General features: G+C 39.6%; 1 protein-coding gene across 1 annotated transcript in view; it reads right to left on the reverse strand.

Annotated features, from left to right (window-relative positions):
* Window positions 1-9,199: 9,199 nt before the first annotated feature.
* The window catches only part of LOC117425268 (CD209 antigen-like protein E), a 54,721-nt gene continuing 38,588 nt past the window's right edge, over window positions 9,200-25,332 (reverse strand). Inside the window, exon 7 of the mRNA XM_058993531.1 lies at window positions 9,200-12,362. Within this exon, the coding sequence (XP_058849514.1) occupies window positions 12,188-12,362 (175 nt within the window). The 3' untranslated portion in view covers window positions 9,200-12,187. The remainder of the gene's footprint in view (window positions 12,363-25,332) is intronic.

Raw genomic sequence — 25,332 nt, forward strand, 5'->3', positions numbered from 1 at the left:
TGGAGATAACAAGGACTACCCCCTCACTAAATTAGATGTGACAATTGATAGTCACACCCGCCGTGTAATTGTGACAGTGGCAAAAAGGTTGCCATACCCGATTATTTTAGGTCGAGACTGGCCATGTTTCGAAATAATTATGAACCAAAAGGTAGAGCCAGTCTCCGGTAAGACCATAGGAGCAGCAGGAGAAACTATTGGGGATATTTTTCCACTGCCTGCTGATCTGTTCTCCTCTCGTTTCCGCCCAAAAAAAACTAAATGAGAGAGAAGGGTGGAAAAATGGGAGGGCACATCAATGAAACAAGGTTGGGGTTTGGTGGGAGACTCCTCCACGTCTGATAAACGCCAGGGAAAGGGGATTGGGATCCAGTGTGACCGACCAGGCCGGGTTACTGAGACCCCTAGTGCTGAGGCTACCATATCCCCGCTCGATGTACCGAAGGTCTGGGACCAAGATGTTGATCTAGCGTACGAGCAAAAAAATGATCGTACGCTGGCTAACATCTGGGGGCAGGTTCGGTCTATCGAGGGGAAGGAAGTAGATAGCAATCGGCCGCTCACATACCCTCACCACATTGTGCTTGGGCATTTGCTGTATAGAGTATCCCGAGCCACGAGTACAGGGCAGACTGTAACACAGTTACTCGTTTCTCAGTCTTTTCGACATGAGATCATGCGGTTGGCTCCTGATGTCCCTTGTTCAGGCCACTTAGGTAGCGAAAAGACTCAGGAATGAATATTGGCTCGATTTTACTGGGCGGGAGTGTACAGTGAGGTGAAGCGGTATGTGGCGACCTGTAGAGAGTGCCAACAAGTAGCGCCGGGGCGGGTTCGCCCGGCCCCATTGGTTCCACTGCCCCTGATCAATATCCCCTTTGAACGCATTGCAATGGATATAGTGGGCCCATTGAGCCAGTCTGACTGGATTTATGCATATTTTAGTAGTGGTGGACTATGCGACCAGATATCCAGAGGCAGTACCATTGAGGTCCACTAATGCAATGACGATTGCAAAAGAGTTAGTGCAGATCATAGCGAGAGTAGGGATCCCCAAATAAATTCTGACTGATCACGGAACTAATTTTATGTCACAGTGTTTAAAGGAACTGTATAAATTATTACAAATTCAATCCATTCGGACCTCCGTTTATCACCCGCAATCGGATGGTTTGGTGGACCGTTTTAATCAGACATTGAAGCAGATGCTGAGGCGGTTTGTCAACCAGGAGCAAAAACATTGGGCTAAACTCCTTCCCTACCTGATGTTTGCAGTGTGAGAGGTGCCAGGTTTTCTCCCTTTGAGCTGCTGTATGAGAGACAACCACGAGGTGTCCTTGATCTTGTAAAGGAAGGATGGGAAGAGCAAAATAAAGATACTAAAAACATAGTGAAATATGTAATTATGTTGAGAGATCACCTGCAATTGGTTGGTCATCTGGCGTACAAGAACTTAAAACAGGCTCAGCATCAGCAAGAGCAGCAGTACTATAAACAAGCATGGATTCAGACTTTTCAGCCAGGAGATAAGGTACTGCTGCTACTTTCCACTTCGGAGTCTAAACTGTACGCTAAGTGGCAGGGACCATATGAGGTGATGCGGGCAATTGGTAATGTTAACCTAGAAATCAGACAACCCGATTGCCATAATAAAACTGAAATTTATCATATTAATTTATTAAAACCCTACAATGAAAGGGAGGCCCTGTTTATAGCCAATGACAGAATAGAAGAGGATTTTGGTCCCTCTGTCAGTACACCAGCTACAGTTAACATTCCGATGGGGGAACAATTACTTCCTGATCAGAAGTGGGAACTCCGTGGGTTAGTGAGTCATTGAACCTTCCCGGAGCGAGTGGAGCAGCCCGATAGTGATGGTGCCTAAGAGGACGGCTCCATTCGGTTCAGAAAGGTTAATGCCATCTCCAAGTTTGATGCATATCCCATGCCTCGGGTAGATGAGGTCCTCACACTCTTATATTAACAGTACAGACTCTGCAGGGCTGGGCAGGGCTAGAGGAAGTGGGGTTTCACACTTCAGTCTGTGTGATGCATTATTACTACTGCCCATCTCTGTAGCTATTGTGCTGTATGAGGAGTGAGCTACAGAGGACTCAGATAGAGGTTTAAAAAGGTAGTGCAAGTTTAATCTCTCTGCCATTCACTTTCAAAAGGGGATCCAAATCCTCTTATCCTGCGATTCTAACAGAAAACAGTACAGTTTGGATAAACAAACATCACAAGGGGCCCCATTGATATAACATTGTGGTCTTGCTGCTTGTACAGTGCTTGAACCCGGTATTGATGGTAGACTCTTTTTAGAGACGTCTTGGTTGCACACTCATCATGTAACTTATATTTATAAGAACATGACCACTACAAATTACTTATTAAAACTTATTGCATTTTATTGTTAAAAACAAAAACAGCATATTAACAGAGATCTGTACAAGACTACGTGTTTCGACACTCTCGTGTCTTCGTCAGGTGGATAGTGTTTGCTATTTAAGAACAACCCCTATTTATATATATATATATATATATATAATCTCTCTTAATTAAGTAGTTAAATTAGTAGATTCAATTACACCTATTTGTAAGATATTCATAAAGAAAAAAAGTGTGTGTGTGTATATAGACAACGACGGATCGTGTTAGTAGTCTAAATAAGAAACAAACAGTTTTTACTAGTCAAACAAAACAAACACAACACTCACGTTTCTCGTAACACAGGGTCTCCTTCTAGGTTGTTCTAACCATTTACAAAGGAACAGATTACTTTCACTACAACCCCTATTTATACCCTCATGACCCCTTGGTTAATGAGCGCATCCGCTTCTCCAATCCACGGATGCCACGCTGTTTCCCGTCCGGGTCATTGAGTTTGGGTACCGTAGCTCCGCCCCTTTTCTAGATGGCCGATTTCAACCTAACCCTGGGAATAAACTGTCATGCCATTTAGTCCAGGGTATTCTGTTCTTTTACACAGTGCTGTCACAGGTCGGGAGGGAGATCTAACAACAAGAATCATTCGATCTCTGTCACAGTCCCACATAATCGATTAATTCTCAAACTGAAAGCAGTAGGGATTCAAGTAAATGCATGCACATGAATTAGGGAGTGGTTAACATGTAGAAAACAGAATGTACTGATTATAGGAGAAACCTCAAAATGGAGCGAGGTAACCAGTGGAGTACCACAGGGATCAGTATTTGGTCCTCTGCTATTCCTAATCTACATTAATGATTTAGATTCTGGTATATTAAGCAAACTTTTTAAATTTGCAGACAACACAAAAATAGTGTGAGATAGAGTGGCAAACACCATTACAGCAGCAAATTCAATGTCATTCAAAATGATCTAGACAGCATTCAGAACTGGGCAGACACATGGCAAATGACGTTTAATAGAGAAAAGTGTAAGGTACTGCATGCAGGCACTAAAAATGTGCATTATAAATACCATATGCTATGAAAAATATGTAAAGCTAAGTAGCATACTAGCTTTCTACGCACGGCATTGATGAATATACTGTAGGAATGAAAAACAGTTAGTGTTTTTTTTTTACCTGCAAAATTCACCAACATCAGAATCCTAATCATGCACTGAGTTAATACGCATTAACTGAGGAATACGCATTGGTGTGTAGAGCCAGTTATTATTGAAGAGTTGCTAGTTGCCAGACCAATTAATAAAAGAGCTGTTTTTCACTGTGAACTGTCTTGTGTCTGTTATTCCTGAGCACTGCATCACCTCTACACCTGTGCACTGCAAACCACTTTGCCACATACTCCCATTTCTATCCCTTTTTCCACTACCCCACAGCTCATTATGTCCATTCAAATCCCCACAGACCTAAACTGGCATATTAGCATCTGTTGTAACCACCAATTTAAGTTCTTTTGTATCCTTTACATGGGATTGTAAAAATTCACTATCCTAATTTTTCCATGGTTTACTACAATATCTACTAAATGAAAGAAGTTATTTACAAACCGCTAACCAAGATCATGCAACAGTCTCTTGACACAGGGGTTGTACCGACAGACTGGAAAATAGCAAACGTAATACCAATCCAAAAAAAGGGAGACAAAACCGAACCAGGTAACTACAGACCAATAAGCCTGACTTCTATTATATGTAAACTTATGGAAACTATAATAAGATCTAAAAGGGAAAATTACCTATATGGTAACAATATCCTGGGAGACAGTCAGCATGGTTTTAGGAAAGGGAGATCGTGTCTAACTAATCTGCATGAATTTTTTGAGGATGCAACATTGACAATGGATAATTGCAAAGCATATGACATGGTTTATTTAGATTTCCAGAAAGCTTTTGACAAAGTCCCGCATAAAAGATTAATTCTCAAACTGAACGCAGTAGGGATTCAAGGAAATGCATGCACATGGATTAGGGAGTGGTTAACATGTAGAAAACAGAAAGTACTGATTAGAGGAGAAACCTCCAAATGGAGCGAGGTAACCAGTGGTGTACCACAGGCATCAGTATTAGGTCCTCTGCTATTCCTAATCTACATTAATGACTTAGATTATGATATAGTAAGCAAACTTGATAAATTTGCAGATGACACAAAAATAGAAGGAGTGGCAAACACTGTTGCAGGAACAAAGGTCATTCAAAATGATCTAGACAGCATTCAGAACTGGGCAGACACATGGCAAATGACATTTAATAGAGAAAAGTGTAAAGTATTGCATGTAGGCAGTAGAAATGTGCATTATAAATATCATCTGGGAGATACTGAAATTGAAGAAGGGAACTATGAAAAAGACCTAGGAGTTTATGTTGACTCAGAAATGTCTTCATCTAGTCAATGTGGGGAAGATATAAAAAAGGCCAACAAGATGCTCCGATATATTGTGAGAAGTGTTGAATTTAAATCAAGGGAAGTAATGTTAAAACTTTACAATGCATTAGTAAGACCTCACCTTGAATATTGTGTTCAATTCTGGTCACTTTGATACAAAAAGGATATTGCTGCTCTAGAAAGAGTGCAAAGAAGAGCAACCAGAATTATCCCGGGTTTAAAAGGCATGTCATATGCAGACAGGCTAAAATAATTTAATCTATTCAGTCTTGAACAAAGAAGACTACGCGGCGATCTGATTCAAACATTCAAAATCCTAAAAGGTGTAGACAATGTCGACCCAGGGGACCTTTTTGACCTGAAACAAGAAACAAGGACCAGGGGTCACAAATGGCGATTAGATAAAGGGGCATTCAGAACAGAAAATAGAGTCACTTTTTTAAACAGAGAATTGTGATGGTCTGGAACCAACTCCCCAGTAATTGTTGAAGCAGTTGTTGAAGCTGACACCCTGGGATCCTTCAAGAAGCTGCTTGATGAGATTCTGGGATCAATACACTACCAACAACCAAACGAGCAAGATGGGCTGAATGGCATCCTCTTGTTTGTAAACTTTCTTATGTTCTCAATACTTTCTAGCTTCTTACATTGAACTACACCCTGAGAGTACTGGATTCCTTCCTTGATACACATACACACTCCACCCCCATGTTCTTCTTCCCTATCCTTCTTAATCATAACATAACCAGGAATTCTGAAGTCTAAATGCTTTTTAACCATGTTTTTTGCACACAAATTACACCTGGAAAAGAATGAATATATGTTTTACACTCTTGACCATATGCAATTAAGCTATGCACATTCCACTGTAAAACGAGTAATACCATTATTAAAGGACTACTCATTTTTATTTATTTCATTTAACACTTCATGTTTATGTTCTGGACTAATTTCACAATATTTCAAATGTCTTTCAGCGGCTTTCACTTATTTGAATTCGCTCTGTGCTCTTACTTGTATGAGAGGCACAATTAACCACTTCCACCATAAATGCTAGAAAATCTGTCCTATCCAAAAATAAAACATTTTCCAGTTTGAGTTCCTCTTTCACCTGTCTAGTTATCACTTTAACTTCTTCTGTAACCCTCACATCCTTTTCTCTTTCCTGAGTTCCCCAGTGTTTTTCAGAATCACACCGCTTAGGCACCATTTGAACTGCAGTTCAAACAGACAGACTGCAGTTCAAACAAAAATCATTTTATTAAATAGAAAACACAAAATAAACAGGCACAAGGGACAAACAAAAGATTTCTAAAACACAGACAATAAACACAAAGTAAAACTTACAAAAATAAGGCTTCCAGGCTGAGCTTTGCCTTCACTGGACTGCAAAATGAACAAAAACCAGCACACAAAGAAAACCACCCCTGCTTCCTCAACTACCTCTCTCTACTGAGGAGCTGAGGCCTCCTTTTATGTCAGGTGACTGGGTGTTAATTGATTGCTAATTATTCCCACCTGACACAATAAACCTGGGCAGGGAGGAGAATTTAACCCCATCCCTACCAATATTTACAAGAGCAGAGCCCTGCTCTGCCACACTCCTGTATGTATGGAAGGCATTAAACAAACTATAACTAGAGCAGATTATTAGTGACAGCACATACATCGTGCCAAATAATAATAATCAGTGGAAACCAATTTAAAATAACAGAGGTAAAACAAATACTAGTGTCAAAATAATAATAATAATAATAATAATAATAATAATAATAATAATAATAATAATAATAATAATAATAATAATAAACGTGATTACAAATAACAACACTCAACTAGTCACACAGGGTCAATTGTAATGAATTGAAAGCAGCGTACTAACTGGGGATGATCCCGTGGGTATTACAGTGGTGTACTAAACTAGTACGCAAGTTAAATACCAATACCACCTGGAAGTTAAAATTAGAAATAATAAATTATAAAACTAAAGTAAGGTTAACCTCAACCACCGAACCACCTGGAAGTTGGTTACTTATTCCCGGTTCCTTATTCGTGGTATAGTTCACAAAGCAGCGTGTCCTTTTTCTGTGTGTTTTAACTCACTTACACATCTTTCTCAATAAATATATTGCTACCATTTAAAAGATACTTGCTCCCTCTTTCAAGAAAAATGAAAATATTAATAAAAAATCTGCATCAGCAGCATAGGAGTGCCCCATATATTACCTGCTTGTTTTGCTTGTTTTTGACCTCCTTAGACGTTTTGCTCACTAAATATCGAGGTATCCCTAGATAGGTTATCACCCCTCTCTCCACAAACACTACATATTTTAATGAGGAAGCCGTACCCCGTGAGCAGCAGCACCCCAAAGCATAGCCCAATATAACCAATACAGAACGCATGGGGACACGTCTTTTGATGCCCCTTTTATCCCCCTTAGACGCCTTGCTCACTACCCCACGAGCAGCAGCACCCCAAAGTGTCACCATAAAAATGCATAGGAATCTCTTTGCTCTTGTTGGTAAACGGGGTCCAAAATATGATGCTGAAGTCGGCTTCTCATTCCAGCTTCTTATTAGCATTCCAGCTTCTTAAGCGCATCCTGCAAATGTAACGCAAATTGCATAAGTAACTGGGGTATTTCAGGGGTTAAATCCTTCTGGGACACTGTGACAAGCAGGCTATAGTGTGTGACCTCAGACCAGAAAGGAATACACAGAGACAGTAGTGGAGTGAGTTGAAACTGAGTCGCGGCAGCGCTCAGTGTTTTAATTGAACAAAATAAAAGGTTTAAACAAAACAGAAGACAGGACACGGCACTTACGCCAAAATAAATAGATGCACAAAACGGACTAACACTCAAACAAACGGTGGACTAAAAGACAAACAAACACGATGAGTACAAATACTTATTATTTTCATCTATTTTCCTTTCTCCTCTCCACACCCGTTCTCCACTCACCGAACACACATCCCCGAGTGAATAAAACGTACATCTATATATACTGTTGTGCCGAGATTCAATTACTAATTAATTATTCACTTGAATCCCAACACATGAATTAATTATGTGCAACCTTGTGCTCACATATTAAATACTTTAAATGCATGTGAAGTGCAATCCCTGTGCCTAAATACAATTATACATTTTAAATACTCGTGCTCATTACTCACATTATATACCGTGTACCAACTACAATACACCAATATTAACACACGTAACATACAACATATAACACACAAATGCACACAGGGGCGGGGCACATTGCCACAGACACTTCTTTCAAAGCTAATTCTCACACAGGGGAACCCCTCTATACCACCCATATGTATTTATCCTGGCCCAAAACGGATTTTGATACAAAAACAGCAAAAATCATACAATAATCCGGTACATCATCACACGTCATCATAAATACATTGGGTGACGTAGAGGGGTTCACCCTCTGTGTGAATCAGCTTTGAAACAAGTGGCTGTGACAGAGAGCAAATTAATCCTAGTCAAGAATCTCCTTCCCGACCTGTGAGGGCACGGTATAACTTGAACAGTGTGCTCCGGACTGGATGGGTTGGCAAATCATTCCAGGGTCTTGGAAGTCTGCAATCCAGGAAGGGGGCAGAGTCACAATACCAGAAGTCATTGCCTTAATGCGGTAGTCGATGTGTCAGTCGTGGATTGAAGGATACGTGATTGCACTCGCTACTGAAGGGGGGCGTGACTGAGGGTATATCAGGGGAATGTGGTGAAGCAATCTGTTCCTTTGTTATGGTTACGGAAAGACCTGTAAAGGACGTACAAGTGAAAAAGTACTGTGAGTGTTTAGTGTTTTCTTGTCTGTCTGTTTAACTGTTGTTATTTGTTATTCTAGACGGCTAAATTATTTGTTTATTTAGCAGGCGACTTACAGAGACTAGGGTGTGTGAACTATGCATCAGCTGCAGAGTCACTTACAATTACGTCTCACCCAAAAGACGGAGCACAAGGAGGTTAAGTGACTTGCTCAGGGTCACACAATGAGTCAGTGGCTGAGGTGGGATTTGAACCGGGGACCTCCTGGTTACAAGCCCTTTTCTTTAACTACTGGACCACACAGCCTTCTCTCTAATTATCCAGGAGCTGTCGCGCTAGGCCAGCATCAATCTCGGACTACACTGCACTACTGTAACCGATTCTTGTATTAAATCACCACTTGCACTAGGAGCACTCACTATTGGACTTGTGATTGTGTGTGTATAAAGTGTGTGTCATTATTAGTATTATTATTTCGGGACTGAACCCTGTGGTTTAAGTGTGTGTGCAAAGAGGTTTGCCGTGCGCAGGTGTAGAGGTGATGCAGTGCTCAAGACAATGACAAACAACACAGTACTGGTGAAATGGAGGTGTATTTATAATCCAAAGTCTGATGACAACAGTAAAGAAATGGAGGGCTGGCAGTGGAGTCTCGAAATAATAGACACAGTTAAACACACAAAAAACACAGACACAGTCACAAGATCTCAGATCTGGTCCTGGGACCCCCCTGTGTCTGCTGTTACTTTTTTCCAACTCAATTTCTTTATTGAACACTCAATTAAACTAACAATTGGCCTAATCAAAGCTGTTGAATGATTTGAAAGAGATGGAGATTTCAAGTTCTGTATGAAATTGAATAGAACTTGAAATCTCCAACTTCTTATAAGCTGAAGAATAGTTTAAAAATGTGATTAACCAAATTGTTAGTTCAATTGAGTCTTCATTTAAGTAACTGAGAGCTCAGTTGGAAGAAAACGCAGCAGACACAAGGGGTCCCCATGAGCAGGGTTGTAAACCACTGCTTTAGAAGTTAAGAAAGATCACTGCTGTTTGTGACTAAAACATTGACATGTGAATTGGAAAAGATAATCAGAACAATTCGAATATGAACACATGTGAAGTGACACAATGTATTTCTTCTGTACTTTTCTTTTTCAAGCATACAAACATTAACCTTTGTTTGAAACCCTTTGAGCTATTATTTATTTATTTTGTTGACAAAAGCCATACTCGTGTTTAATATGCTGGAAAATAAACGTGATGCATGTGTGGCATAGTAATGAGATCATTGAAAGCACGTAACATAGTGTCAGTCATGGGGTTTGTTTTGTTGATTTTTAGCTGAAGAGATTCATGTTTACAGCAGTTTTTTTGTTGGTTTAGCAGAAATGGACACGCCTTGAACATGTATGTAGGTTGCCACAGAATGGTCATCTCTGTATTGGAAGTCACACATAGATGTGTGTGTGTGTGTGTGTGTGTATATATACAGTATATATATATATATATATATATATATATATATATATATATATATATATAATATGGAAAGTACATCCTTATTTCCATTGTAGGTTTCTCTGTGTAAGTTTTAGTTTTGCAGACCATCTTAGTATTTGCAACATGCTCTATTATTAAAGCAAACATTTCCAAGTATGATCACATTTTAAATATATTTTACACTTATACATAGACTTCTCATTAATAGACAGAGTGTTTGAATTTTCTGTTTACTTATGTGGAGTCTGTGCAACGATGTGGAGTAATAATAATAAAACAAAAAGTTGAAGGGAACAATACTTTACAAATGCATCAAAGAACTGCTGTAAAAACTGATTTGCAATATTAGTATAAAAACATATAATTGATTGGACTATTCCAATGGTCATGTTAAGCTTTGTATGTAAACCACACATACCAGGAATAAAGTTAACACGCAAAGCAGAGCACAGTGTAAATAATGATAGAAGACAAGCTTACCATGAATGTTTTCTTTTCACATTTAATAATGCTCTTACTTTACAGCCGCGTGTACTCAAAAGGCTTTTTGCATACTACTGTATAATTGCAATAAGTTGCATTCGCATGTGGCTCTGTGCTGTCGGTTTAAGTCTCAACAGTTGTACTGCTACCTGGCACTACATTATTTGCATCGCAAGCATCTGACTACATCAAGTTTGATTAAACATTTTTTTTTTAATTTGCTCATGATCACTGTTTAACTGTAAACAGCAGCTAATGCGTTTGTGACCTTAATGTGACCAGCGCAGTGCCATATGGGATATGGAGTTTTCTTGAACTATAAAAATGGGGCAATCTAGGTAGAGTACCTTGCTCAAGGGTACAGCAGCAGTGCCCCCACCTGGGATTGAACCCACAATCCTCCGGTCAGGAGTCCAGAGCCCTAACCACTACTCCACACTGCTGCCCTATTAGTAGTTATCATAGATATAGTACCTTTTTATAGCTATGGTAGTTATACTTCATTACAAATAATTATTGATCATTATTATGTTTGCAATTCTCCAGTCTGTCGGTACAACCGCTGTCTCATGAGACTGTTGCATGATCTTAGTTAGCGTTTTTTAAATAACTTCTTCAATTTCTTTGAGTACTATTGGATGATCTCATCCGGCCCAGGGGATTTGTTTATTTCAAGAGCTCCTAGTCTCTTTAACACTTCTGCCTCTGTTATGCTAAAGTTATTTAAATTTGGATAGGAACAGGTCGACATGTGGGGCGTGTTGTCCGTGATTTAGGCTGCAAACATGTTGAAGCCCATTTATTATAATTTTCTTTCCTATTATGTATAGCCTATATTTATATCATATAGATCTTAAAATACTACATTTAGACCACTCCACAATAATTCTAGCTAACTGCATTTGGCATTATACAAATATGATTTTTACATTCTTCACTTTGCACACATTCATTTTTCGTACATAAACTCAAGGTTAACAACTATTTACAGCAATATGATCCAATTAAGGACGAAAAAAAAAAGTTTACATTTGCGTGTTCTTAAATTTTGGGCATGTAAGATAATTTTTCATGAACTAATTTAATTTAGAGGCTCCAATATGATATTTTCATTTTTCAGATCTGGCAACACTGACCCTAACTCTGCATTCCCATCCCATCCCCTCCATGCAAAGTGCTCCCTAACAGTGTTGCCAGACCTAAAAAATGAAGATATCATATTGGAGCCTCAAAATTATTGTATTTCATTAAAAATGATTGTGCATCCCCAAATTTTGTTCTCTATATCTGTTTTTATAAATGATTGCAAACGTCAGGGGAATTTATATATATATATATATATATATATATATATATATATATATATATATATATATATATATATATATAATATTGCCATTTGAATCAACAAACTCTTTATAAAAGCTATGGTTTGATTTTTTTATGTGTATTTTTTATATATTTCATACAAATACTTGGATACCATAGTTTATAAACTGAAATGTAACTTGTGGGATTCATTTTGTAGCGTGTTTGCTTTCTAAATAAAGAGATAAAGTGAAACAGACCCACATTGGTTTTATATATTCACTGCCATGGATTCACAAATCCTTCTGATTTTTAGCTGTGTGCACGATTGATCAGACCAGGCTTTGAGGGGATCTGGAACTGACATGTACATAAGTTCTGCACAATCCTGCCCGGACGAGTCCACACCTTCCTTATAGTCATCAGGCTCCTTACCGTGCCAGTATCTGAAAGAGATGAGGAGCAATGCCAGTCAGTATCACAGCACTAAACTGGACATGCTCACTGTTTAACTGCAACACTTAATCAGCACTTAGTGAAAGAGATGAGGAGCAATGTCAGTCACTATCACACAGAAAGGAAGGGGGGAGAAAACAAATAAGCAGAAGGGAGACCACATCAAAACAAGGGCAACAACTCAGGTAAGACAACTATTAAATGTATTTATCTTAATGCTAGATGTCTCAGAAACAAAATGTTAGAACTTGAAGCTACTGTACTAACAAGCAACTACGATGTGATAAGTGTTACAGAAACTTGGTTGTCTGAGAGTGATGAAGACGAATATAATATTAGTGGGTACACACTGTATAGGAAAGACAGGCAGGACAGAAGAGGCGGAGGGGTAGCGCTATACATAAGAAATAGTCTTGAAGCCCAGGTGATAAATCTGGACAAAGAAAACAATGCAGAATCAATATGGGTCAGAATAATGGACAAATATTTAAAGGGCATAATAACAGGAGCATGCTATAGACCTCCAAATTCAGACGCTGAGCAAAATAATCTGTTCTACAATGACATTCGAAATGCGTGTAGAAAAGGAGAAGCCATACTAATGGGGGATTTCAACTTCCCCCGTATAAAATGGGAGAACCCGGTGGGGAGCACAACGGACGAAATTGAAATGGTGGAAATGACAAATGACTGCTTCCTAACGCAATTTGTCAAGGCACCGACTAGAGGGGAGGCATGCCTTGATTTAGTCTTTTCAAATAACGAAGACAGAATAACTAAAACAGGTCAGAGAGCCATTGGTCTCATTTGATGTATTGACCAAAAGTAATGACTAAAGCTAAGGTTTACAATTTTAGAAAAGCAAACTATGAAGGTGTGAAACAGAGACTAACAGAAGTAGATTGGAGTAAAATAGAAAAAACATCCAAAAAAAAATATTCAGCAAAAAAGGCACTTTACAGAGCCTTTAAGGGATCAAAAACAAAGTACACAGAAAGAGTACTTGGAACTGCAAACACAAGTCAAAAATGAAGTTAGAAAGGCCAAGAGAGAGATAGAAATCAATATTGCTAAGGGGGCTAAAACCAATTCCAAAATGTTTTTCCAATATTATAACAGCAAGAGAACATTCAAAGAGGATGTTAAATGTCTACGAGACACAAATGGCAAAATCATAGATGAAGAAAAAAAAATAGCAAATATATTAAATGATTACTTTTCACAGGTTTTTACGAAGGAGGACACGGACAACATGCCCCACATGTCGACCTGTTCCTATCCAATTTTAAATAACTTTAGCATAAGAGCAGGGCCGCAGCCGGGAATTATGGGGCCCGGGACAAGTCCTACGAGAGGTCCCCCCTCTCAATTCAACTAGTGCACCATGCGTGCTTGGACATAATTTAATTTAATTTAATTTAATTTAATTTAATTTAATTTAAATTTAACTTCTGAAGCATTTATTTTCATTTATTTTATAACCTATGTTGCAATGCCACAAAAAGTAACAGTCTCATGCATGAATAATAATAATTAACTATTCCTACCTGTATATTTGTCCTTTCTCTTGCCTTGTCAATTACAGAACACACCGCCATGCCTTCTTATTCGCAAAGTCCTGAATGATGTCTTTGAAGTCAATTTTGCCAGCAAGTTCGCATTCGATTGACAGAATGGCCAAGCTGTTTAATCGGTCCTGACACATAGTTGATCGGAGATCATTTTTGATAATTTTGAGTTTGCTGAATGCTCTTTCTCCCTCACGGGTAGTGTGCAGAAAATCCTTATGGCGATGTAAATTTCCCCAAAAATACTCTGCAGTTTCATTTGGTATATTGCATTCAGAAGGTCCAAAGGCCTTAAATTGTTTTCAAATGTGGCGCAATAGATTTTATTCAGATGGTGAACTTCACTAACCAAACCGTTTGTCAGATCCTGTGAATACTTACTGACTAGCTTTGCACATGACATACTGATGTCTTCAGCACTCGTGCTCCTAAACTTCAGAATTGCCGCAAAGTCGTCACAGATAGCCCTAACGGACTGAAATCGACTGCTTAACTGACTGATGATGCTGTCCATTGCCACATAATACACTGTATTGCGAAACGTAGTCTCTGCACTTTCACTTGTAACATCGTTTGCAGTTTCATCGTGAAATCGCTTGCGCTTTCTTTGCCGGTTTAATTCGTAATTAAATACAGGGGTTATGTCCATTTGACTTGCTACTATTTTAGCCTCAGAAAGAATGGCATTCCACTCGTTTCTCAAAAACATCATCTCCTTTTGTAGATCGTTTATGTTGGCTGCTTCTGTGTCTAACGAAATCCCCGCAGATTGAAGAAGCAAGTTTCTCTCTTGAAAACTCTGTAGAACTTTAACCCAGAACGTGGCAAGCACAATTGCAGTGAAAGACTTGAAGTAGCTTTTCAGACCTTTTGCTTCGGACATAGCTTCATTAGACAGTTTGCTAGATTCAATGATGCTATCTAGACTTGCAATAATGCTGGGAAGGTGTTTTGCAACAGGGCGAATTGCTTCGATTCGAGCACTCCACCTGGTTTCGCTCAAACGATGTAGAGAACAACTTGTTTTTTCTTTTAAAACAGCCCATCTTTCTGGACTGCCACTGAAAAGAACGTATAGACGATTTATACAGCCAAAAAAAGTAGCTATTTCGGGGCACGTTTCAACAGCATGCACTCCAGCCAGATTCAGTGAATGAGAAGCACAAGGAGAGTATGTAGCAAGTGGGTTTTTTTCACGGATACGAGCTTGTACACCCCTTACTTTTTCGGACATATTGGCTCCGTTGTCAAAACCTTGTCCTCTGCAATCAGCGATGTCAATGTCATGTTTTTGCAATACTTGTAGCAGCATTTCTGCAATTTCCTGCCCACTCTTTTTTGCAAAATCAATAAACTCAATAAAACGTTCATTAATTTTCCATTCTGCGGCTTCTTTATCATTATGCACATATCTTAGGATAAGTACATTTTGTTCTGTATGGGAGATGTCTGGAGTAGCGTCACATATTGCAGAAAAATAAATAGATTCACTCCTCTCTGTCAGAATCGTGTTCAAAACATGCTGACCACATAATTCAATAAATTTGTTCTGACTTTCCCAAGATAGATAATGAGCTTGCATTTTCTCTCCCTTTTCTTGACTTTATTTTACCTTTTGTAAGTGATCATGCATAACATTTCCAGTAACAATGCTGGTGCTGCCCACTCCTCTCATGCTCGGGAAGTTTGTCGTATAATTTGCACCACTTTCCAGTTGCTGCATTGAACCCTTCTTTTCTGCACAGTGCGCTAGACGATTTTTTTCCCAGCTCATTAGAAAACAGCAAACAAGGGATGCAAAATACGGCTCCTTTAATCTTACTCAATGCTAACCAATCTCTCTTTACCTTCTCCCGGCCATTTGGCGATTTTGAATACAGAAGATATTCGGGGAATGACCGACCATCAGAATCTAATGGCATATATTTAGCTAATTCCATGAGTTCAGCCTGGCTTGTTTGACAACACCTGACGATATTTTGCCTCTCAATATCATTTATTCTCTCTGGCCACATACCTGGGTCATCTGTGTAAAACAGGTCAGTCGCTGTTGTATGGGGATGGTCTAGGGATGAGTATTTTTCTTTTTCTTGCATTGCGGGTGATTGAGCAGTGTCAGATTCCAACTGAGTGTTTATGTCCGCACTGGTGATACAACTACTCATGGCATCCTGAGGATCGTCTGTTGCTGCGCTTTTCTCTTTTTCTTGCGGTGCCATTGATTGAGCAGTGTCAGATTCCATCGTGTTTATTGATTGAGCAGTGTCAGATTCCATCGTGTTTATTGATTGAGCAGTGTCAGATTCCATCGTGTTTATTGATTGAGCAGTGTCAGATTCCATCGTGTTTATTGATTGAGCAGTGTCAGATTCCATCGTGTTTATTGATTGAGCAGTGTCAGATTCCATCGTGTTTATTGATTGAGCAGTGTCAGATTCCATCGTGTTTATTGATTGAGCAGTGTCAGATTCCATCGTGTTTATTGATTGAGCAGTGTCAGATTCCATCGTGTTTATTGATTGAGCAGTGTCAGATTCCATCGTGTTTATTGATTGAGCAGTGTCAGATTCCATCGTGTTTATATCTGCGTGGTAGGTGGTACTAGGCCCAGGCTCTGCCTCATCTTCACGTTCTCCTTCCTCTGAAAGCACGTTGCCTTCCTTTTTATTTATGAAATACTTTGAAATAGGGTATTTGCTTCTCAGCTCTGATCCTTTTTTTTCTTTCTCCTTTTTCTCTTTTCTCTTTTGCGAGCCAGATTTATGGTGGTACATGTTTATATCTAATGTGATTGTTAAGCACTGAGTGAGCACGAGCATAACGTGTGCGTGATGACGGCACGTGATAGCTGTCGCACACTCATAAGCTAAAGTGTTTTGAGCAAACCTTATTTTCAAAAGGGGGGGTGACGATGACAACGACAATATTTAAATCTAATGGTATTATTTAAAAGCAAAACATCTTGGCATAGAAATTAATACAATATTGTTAGGAATTAAGGAAATGTGTTTTGGCAATACAATTAAAAAAAAAAAAAAAAGATCCCAGGACTGGCCAGCGGGCCCTCCCCCAGGGCTCGGGCCCGGGACAACTGTCAGGGTTGTCCCCCCCTGACGGCGGCCCTGCATAAGAGAGGCAGAAATGTTAAAGGGACTAGGAGCTCTTAAAATAAACAAATCCCCTGGGCCGGATGAGATCCTCCCAATAGTACTCAAAGAAATGAAAGAAGTTATTTACAAACCGCTAGTCAGCATGGTTTTAGGAAAGGGAGATCGTGTCTAACTAACCTGCTTGAATTTTTTGAGGATGCAACATTGACAATGGATAATTGCAAAGCATACGACATGGTTTATTTAGATTTCCAGAAAGCTTTTGACAAAGTCCCACATAAAAGATTAATTCTCAAACTGAACGCAGTAGGGATTCAAGGAAATGCATGCACATGGATTAGGGAGTGGTTAACATGTGGAAAACAGAAAGTACTGATTAGAAGAGAAACCTCAAAATGGAGTGAGGTAACCAGTGGTGTAGCACAGAGATCAGTATTAGGTCCTCTGCTATTCCTAATCTACATTAATGATTTAGATTATGGTATAGTAAGCAAACTTGTTAAATTTGCAGACGACACAAAAATAGGAGGAGTGGCAAACACTGTTGCAGCAGCAAAGATCATTAAAAATGATCTAGACAGCATTCAGAACTGGGCAGACACATGGCAAATGACATTTAATAGACAAAAGTGTAAAGTATTGCATGCAGGCAATAAAAATGTGCATTATAAATATCATATGGGAGATAGTGAAATTGAAGAAGGGAACTATGAAAAAGACCTAGGATTTTATGTTGACTCAAAAATCTCTTCATTTAGACAATGTGGGGAAGCTATAAAAAGGATAACAAGATGCTCCGATATATTGTGAGAAGTGTTGAATTTAAATCAAGGGAAGTAATGTTAAAACTTTACAATGCATTAGAAAGACCTCACCTAGAATATTGTGTTCAGTTCTGGTCACCTCGTTACAAAAAGGATATTGCTGCTCTAGAAAGAGTGCAAAGAAGAGCAACCAGAATTATCCTGGGTTTAAAAGGCATGTCGTATGCAGACAGGCTAAAAGAATTGAATCTATTCAGTCTTGAACAAAGAAGACTACACGGTGATCTGATTCAAGCATTAAAAATCCTAAAAGGTAAAGACAATGTCGACCCAGGGGACTTTTTTGACCTGAAAAAAAGAAACAAGGACCAGGGGTCACAAATGGAGATTAGATAAAGGGGCATTCAGAACAGAAAATAATAGGCACTTTTTTACACAGAGAATTGTGAGGGTCTGGAACCAACTCCCCAGTAATGTTGTTGAAGCTGACACCCTGGGATCCTTCAAGAAGCTGCTTGATGAGATTCTGGGATCAATAAGCTACTAACAACCAAACGAGCAAGATGGGCTGAATGGCCTCCTCTCGTTTGTAAACTTTCTTATGTTCTAATGTCAGTAGAAAATGACTGGATTGTTTGCTGCTGTATCCTTTTAAACCTCAGCAGTGATTTCAGAATGAGATTAAAGCTCTTACTTTGCCTTGTCATTGAGAGGAGTGTCGTCCACCCAGACCCAGACTCCTTCAGTAACAGCGTCCGTCAGGCCAATCCAGTAGCGATTCCCTGGATGGGCTTTAGCTTCATTCATTAAGAATCTCTAAACAGAAAATACTCCTATCAGTTCTAGTAGAGATCTACCAGTCAGCTGCCCCCTAATGGAAATATAAGAGCACTCCCCTTTTTTAAAGAAAGAGCAAACCTTTCTTTAAATGACAGCAAGGGGGTTGAGTAGCTTTCAGCTGATTATACGAGAGCCTGTCTGTGGCAGTGGGGGTTTCATAAAGCTCACGTTGTCTTGTGTTCAGTGTGTGAACTCAGTGTTCTCTGCAGGACTGAAGGAGGGCAGGGTTTGGGTGGGAGGGCACTATTGTGTACTGGAGGGGCAACACCCCGGGGTTATTTATTACACTCAAAACACAAACAACTGTATGAACAGGGATTTATTTTACACTCATCAAAATGTTCTGCATTAAATTGCTGTCAAATGGTTTCCTGCAGGTCAGGTGTGATCTGATTCAGTTGAAATGTTTGCTGATAGACCAGTGACAATCACAGACTCTAAATGCACACCCCGGGATTGAAGGGGCAGGGCGCCAGTGCTTCTCAAACTGGGGTACAGGGACCCCGGGAGGTCCGCAGAGGTGACCCAGGGGCTCCCCAGAAAATTCACATTCACTGTTGAGGTGACAGACAGGCCTTGTGACACTGAGATACACTGAGATATTCTTTTTTTCACTTAGTAGTTTTTTTTTCTGATTAAGCCACATATCACGGTTTATTTCTATTTTATTAGATGTTTGTGTTTCACTTTGTTTGATTTGTAATATTTTATAATTGAGCACCATTTTGTTTCTTTATTGTAGGAAACTCCCAATCAAAATGCCCCCTCGAAACTGAAATGATCTCCGGGAGATTTAAAAACTGCAGAATAGGGTTAGAGAACAGGCTGCTGTGACCTGTGCTTCATCTCTCCCTGAGTATTTCAAGATCAAGCCTCTGTGATCCCCTGAAGTGAGCAGAACACTTGAGCTGTCTGGGGTTGTGGAGATGAAAGGCTGAGGTGCTGTGTCCGGACAGACTGTAGAGAGCAAACTGAGATTATTTCTGCCTACAGTGCTGCTTCAGGGGGTGGATCAGGTTAGGGCGAGGCTGGCTTAAAGAAAGTAGTGTTGGTTACTATTAAATAGCTATTAATTTAATAACGGGGAGTTTGCAGGTTAATGATATAGGTTTAATTATTTTTTTTAATCATCATGTTTGGCTATTATTTTAATAGTTTTAATATATTTATAGTTAGCCTGTTAATAGCGTTAATGTATTTATGGAGTGTTATTAATTAGCCATAACTTTGTAAGTTAGATACCTTGGGGTCGTGCTGGTGCTGCCACTAATTGGGGGGGGGGGGGGGGGGGGTCAGTTTGCTGACCTGTCTTGTAGCCATAGTCAGGTCAAATTGGTTAATTCAGTACAGACCAGGTAAAAGCATAGTGATCTTAAAGGGCCCCCACTTACAAGTAAGTGGGAGTTAATGGTGCTGCAGCGGCTCACTAGGATTCGTTGTTTTATTAGTCCCAGATTTCCCCCAGAACTACCTCATGTGTAAATCACAAATCATTGTATTAATAAACAGCCATTGGACAAACATTATCTGACTTGTCTTGATGTATTTGTAAGCGTTGCTTGAGATTTCTGTACTGCCAATTAAAAAGTACTTGTGTGCAGGAACCTCTACTATTTCTATTATTATTTTTCTGGGAATAAGGAAACAAAAATGAATTCTATTTTCAAGTTGTGCCACTATGCGCTGCCTTCTTACAATCCATTGAGTATTTACTATACTGCTGTGCAGTTTGAGAATCTCTAGTCTAGAGGCTATGGAGGCTGAATGGCCAGCAGAACCCTAGAAGCCCAGGGGGTAGAAGACTTAAACCCAGGAAACACGAGGCAACTTCCAGCCACTTTTCCAGAAACTACTTGGAGGAGTAGAGACATTTTCATTTTTGATTTGAGCAGCTTGGTTTGAAATTGTTTGAAAATGTCACAGTCAACTAGAGGTTTCAACAGCTGCCAGAAAAGCAGTTTCCTGGAAGCTGCCTGGTGTTTCATGAGCTTTAGAAACAGAGCTCTGTAAAGATGATGGTCAAACTGTACCTGCTCTGCCACACTCTCTATAATCACCAGGTCTGCTCCCATTGACACACAGCTAGCCTGGCTGGAGTTCCAGTCCATTGTATCAGTTGAGAAGTAGTAGCACTTTCCATTGAACTGCACCCACTTCTCTGGACAACAACCCCGCTCTGCACAATGAGAGAAAGAAGCAGTGCATGTTAAACAGAAACGCCTGGAGATCTGAAGAAGGGGGCTGCACCTACAACACAGGGCTAGATTCTCAGCATTAGCATTAGCATGATTTTATCAGAAGGATACTGCATCTCCCCTCCCCTCCAACTAGTACTGGGACAGATCAGTAAATGGGAGGGTTGATTTATTTGTCCCCCTGTTTAATCTCATCACTCAGAGCCCTTGCTTGCTTCCTTGCATATTCTTGCAGAACTAGGGGTGGGGCAGTGGTGACTTGACTGACAGCCAAGACTGATACCCCATTGAGTACCCCAGCCCCAGTTGAAGCTGTGCTCTTCAAACCAATCAAACCTGACCCATCTGGATCCATGGAGAGAGAGAGAGAGAGACAGACAGACAGGCAGACGCAGTAGATAGGTGAATGTTGCCTCTCTCCCTCTCTCTCGCTCTCTCTCTCTTCTTTCCCTTCTAGTCCAGTCTGTTAATGATAATAATAATGATGGGATTGTATAGAATTCACAACTCACCCTTTGAAGAGCCTTCTTTGAGAGGACAGTATTTATCCAAGATTGATGATTTGACAGAAAGCTCAGTATTGCTCTTTTTCAATTCAGAATTGTCTTTTTGGAGTCTGTTTTCATTTTGTAAGAGCCTGCTATAGTTACTCTGCAGCTCAGAATGATGCTTGTTGAGGTTGCTGTAGTCACTGCTCAAGTCCTGGAGCTGATTCAGTATTGATGAATAATTTGCGAACAGGCTGGTGTATTTCTCAGGGTCTTCTTTAGTTCTGAAATCTTAGAAAAGCAAACAGATAAGCGTGAATTACAGTTTTGTTCAGTCGAATGCACTCAACCAGCTTGTTCTGTACATGTTTAAAGCTGATTAATCAGTTCAGTAAATCTGACTCTGAAATGCAGTGATATTCGCTGTCCATGCTTCACATACTGGGCATGAGAAACTGGTATCTGAATGCTGTTTTCACAAGTCAATTTATGTGAATACAAGTTTGATAGCAATTTGAAACCCTGCTAACACACAGCAGTGTTTGAATACTCACGATAGACAGCAAGGGAGATGATGGCAGCCAGTAAGAGACAGCACAGGATGAGGAGGACCAGTGCAGGATATCTGTATGAAGAGGCTTTGCCAGCAGCACTCACAGGCGGGGTGGAGTCTGAGGAGAGAGAACACAGCTCAGGATACAGTACACAGCATACTAAAGAAATTTTGATCTGACAAGTTTACTAGCGGAGCATCAGATCAGATAGTAAGCTCTTTTTAACAGTGCATTAAAAGCCTTTAAAATAAATAAAAATTACAATTTGTTGTGTTGTAACAACTTCATCTCAGCCCCATTACCCAAACAGTCCTTAATCCCTGGTAATGCCCGCTGTGGAGGGTCTTATTGCTGACATAGAATATTGTAACAGAGTGGCGGCGGGACAGAGCTGAGCAGAGACAGAGCTGCAGCAAGCAGCAGGGGGCGTGGCTCCTGAATTCTGTGTGTGTTTGTGTGTGTGCGTGTGTGTGCATATGATGTGTGTGCGTGTGTTGTGCGTGCGTGTTGTATGTGGTTATTCGGTGGTTTCTGTCTGTGTTCCTCTTGGTTTCATTTCAATGCAAAGTGGCTATATAGTCTTCCTGCAAACTTAACAACTCAACATTTTTTAGAGGTTATTTCTGTAAAGAGGAAGCTACAAAAAACAAGATAAATTGCAAATTCAGCACTTCTTTTTACAAGAACATTTTTTTATTTATTTTTTTCAGTGTCTGGGATTCAATTTTATAAGCTGCAACCCTCTGTGATTCTGTAGCTTCTGAAGCATCCCTGTAAGGGGAGCCTGTATAATGAGTTTCAATTCACCTACTTTCTTTGTTTGAAGAGAGCTGTTTAATGGAAAACCCTCAGTAACAGAGTCAAGAATGCCTGTTCACATTTATTTTACACTTGTCTGTTATTATTTTTTATAATTTTATTAATTTGATTAGTGCACGCTTTATGTTGTCTGACACTTTATCATTGATTTGTATCACGTTATGTTGGCTTCTCCACCCATTTCCCTTTATCTGCCTTACTGGGCATTGACTAATTGAATTATTGATCAATTTACGCACCTGAATATAAATAGCACATGTTTTTACAGCCTGGATGGCCATCCTGGGGTTTGTGTTTGTCTGTGCTGGAGTGGGAATGCAGCGTTTGGAGTGTGCAACGGCGAGTAAGAGAGAGTGAAACGGACCAGTAAATGGAGCATCCCGACAGTACTGGGCTGATATGCCGGTGATGAATAATGAACGGGAGCGACTGGAGTGTTACACTTTAATACATGACCTCATTAATATGAACCTTGTTTAACCCTTCGAAATCTCATGACCTACATGTGGATAGAATGATTGTCTCTTAAACAAGTACCTTGTAAACAATGTGTGGCTACTTTAGGATTTTACAATAAACAAATGTCTTTTAAAATGTGCATTATAAATATCATCTGGGAGATACTGAAATCGAAGAAGGGAACTATGAAAAAGACCTAGGAGTTTATGTTGAGAAATGTCTTCATCTAGACAATGTGGGGAAGCTATAAAAAAGGCCAACAAGATGCTCGGATATATTGTGAAAAGTGTTGAATTTAAATCAAGGGAAGTAATGTTAAAACCTTACAATGCATTAGTAAGACCTCATCTAGAATATTGTGTTCAGTTCTGGTCACCTCGCTACAAAAAAGGATATTGCTGCTCTAAAAAGAGTGCAAAGAAGAGCAACCAGAATTATCCTGGGTTTAAAAGGCATGTCGTATGCAGACAGGCTAAAACAATTGAATCTATTCAGTCTTGAAGAAGAAAGACTACGAGGTGATCTGATTCAAGCTTTCAAAATCCTAAAAGGTATTGACTATGTCGACCCAGGGGACTTTTTCGACCTGAAAAAAGAAACAAGGACCAGGATTCACAAATGGAGATTAGATAAAGGGGCATTGAGAACATAAAATAGGAGGCACTTTTTTACACACAGAATTGTGGGGGTCTGGAACCAACTCCCCAGTAATGTTGTTGAAGCTGACACCCTGGGATCCTTCAAGAAGCTGCTTGATGAGATTCTGGGATCAAGAAGCTACTAACAATAAGCTACTAACAGGCATGGGGCAGAAGTGGTTAGGGCTCTGGACTCTTGACCGGGGGGTCGTGGGTTCAATCCCAGGTGAGGGACACTGCTGCTGTACCATTGAGCAAGGTACTTTACCTAGATTGCTCCAGTAAAAACCCAACTGTATAAATGGGTAATTGTATGTTAAAAATAACGTGTAAAAAATAATGTAATTGTATGTAAAAATAATGTGATATCTTGTAACAATTGTAAGTCACCCTGGAAAAGGGTGTCTGCTAAGAAATAAATAATAATAATAATAACAACCAAATGAGCAAGATGGGCCGAATGGCCTCCTCTCGTTTGTAAACTTCCTTATCTACTTATCTGTCTATCTATAAATACATTCATTTAGCTTTATATGGCATACTAATCATGTTGCATGATTAGTATTATTGCATTATTTTTTCATTCATGTTCCTATTTTGCTTTTATTTAAAAACATATTAAGAATACATGTACATCAATATATGGATATGTGATGTATCTATGTAACATATAAAACAATTATATTGCATATATGTATTATATATTGAAAATACGTGTTCTTTCCATATGGGTTTACTATGCATTTACCATAGTTTACCCTGGTTTGCCATGTTTTGAACAGATAAGAAATACAACATTACAAAAATGTATATGATATAAACTTGAAAAAAGTAATGGAACAAAAGCACATGAGAAGCAACATGTTTTTCATTAGCTTCTGATTCTTGTACAAACTTTCAGTGAATAGCTAAACTTTTAGCAGTAGTGAAGTGGGACACGTTTAAATGTGACCCTTGGTACTTACCATCCTGTTGTGCACCTGCTCTCTTGCCCTGGGGCTGGTTTACTGTGGAGTAGACATCCTCCGAGGTATTCTGCAGCCCAGTATAAATGCCGTCCATCTCCATTGCTAGTGCTGTAGAGAAGTGAGCTAGAGAGGAAGTTGTGACTCTTATATTAACAGTACAGACTCTGCAGGGCTAGACAGGGGCTAGAGGAAGTGGGGATTCACACTTCATTCTGTGTGATGCAGTGTTACTGCTGCCCATCTCTGTATCTATTGTGCTGTATGAGGAGTGAGCTACAGAGGACTCAGATAGGGGTTTAAAAGGTAGTGCAAGTGGAATCTCCCTGCCATTCACTTTCAATAGGGGATCCAAATCCTCTTATCCTGCAATTCTAACAGGACACAGGACAGTTTGGATAAACAAACCTCACAAGGTGTCCCATTGATATAAAATTGTGATCTTGCTGCTTATACAGTGCTTGAACCCGGTATTGATGGTAGACTCTTTTTAGAGACGTCTTGGTTGCACACTCATCATGTAACTTATATTTATAAGAACATGACCACTACAAATTACT

Source organism: Acipenser ruthenus, chromosome 20 (genome assembly GCF_902713425.1).
Source record: "Acipenser ruthenus chromosome 20, fAciRut3.2 maternal haplotype, whole genome shotgun sequence".
In the NCBI taxonomy this organism is placed as follows: Eukaryota; Metazoa; Chordata; class Actinopteri; order Acipenseriformes; family Acipenseridae; genus Acipenser; species Acipenser ruthenus.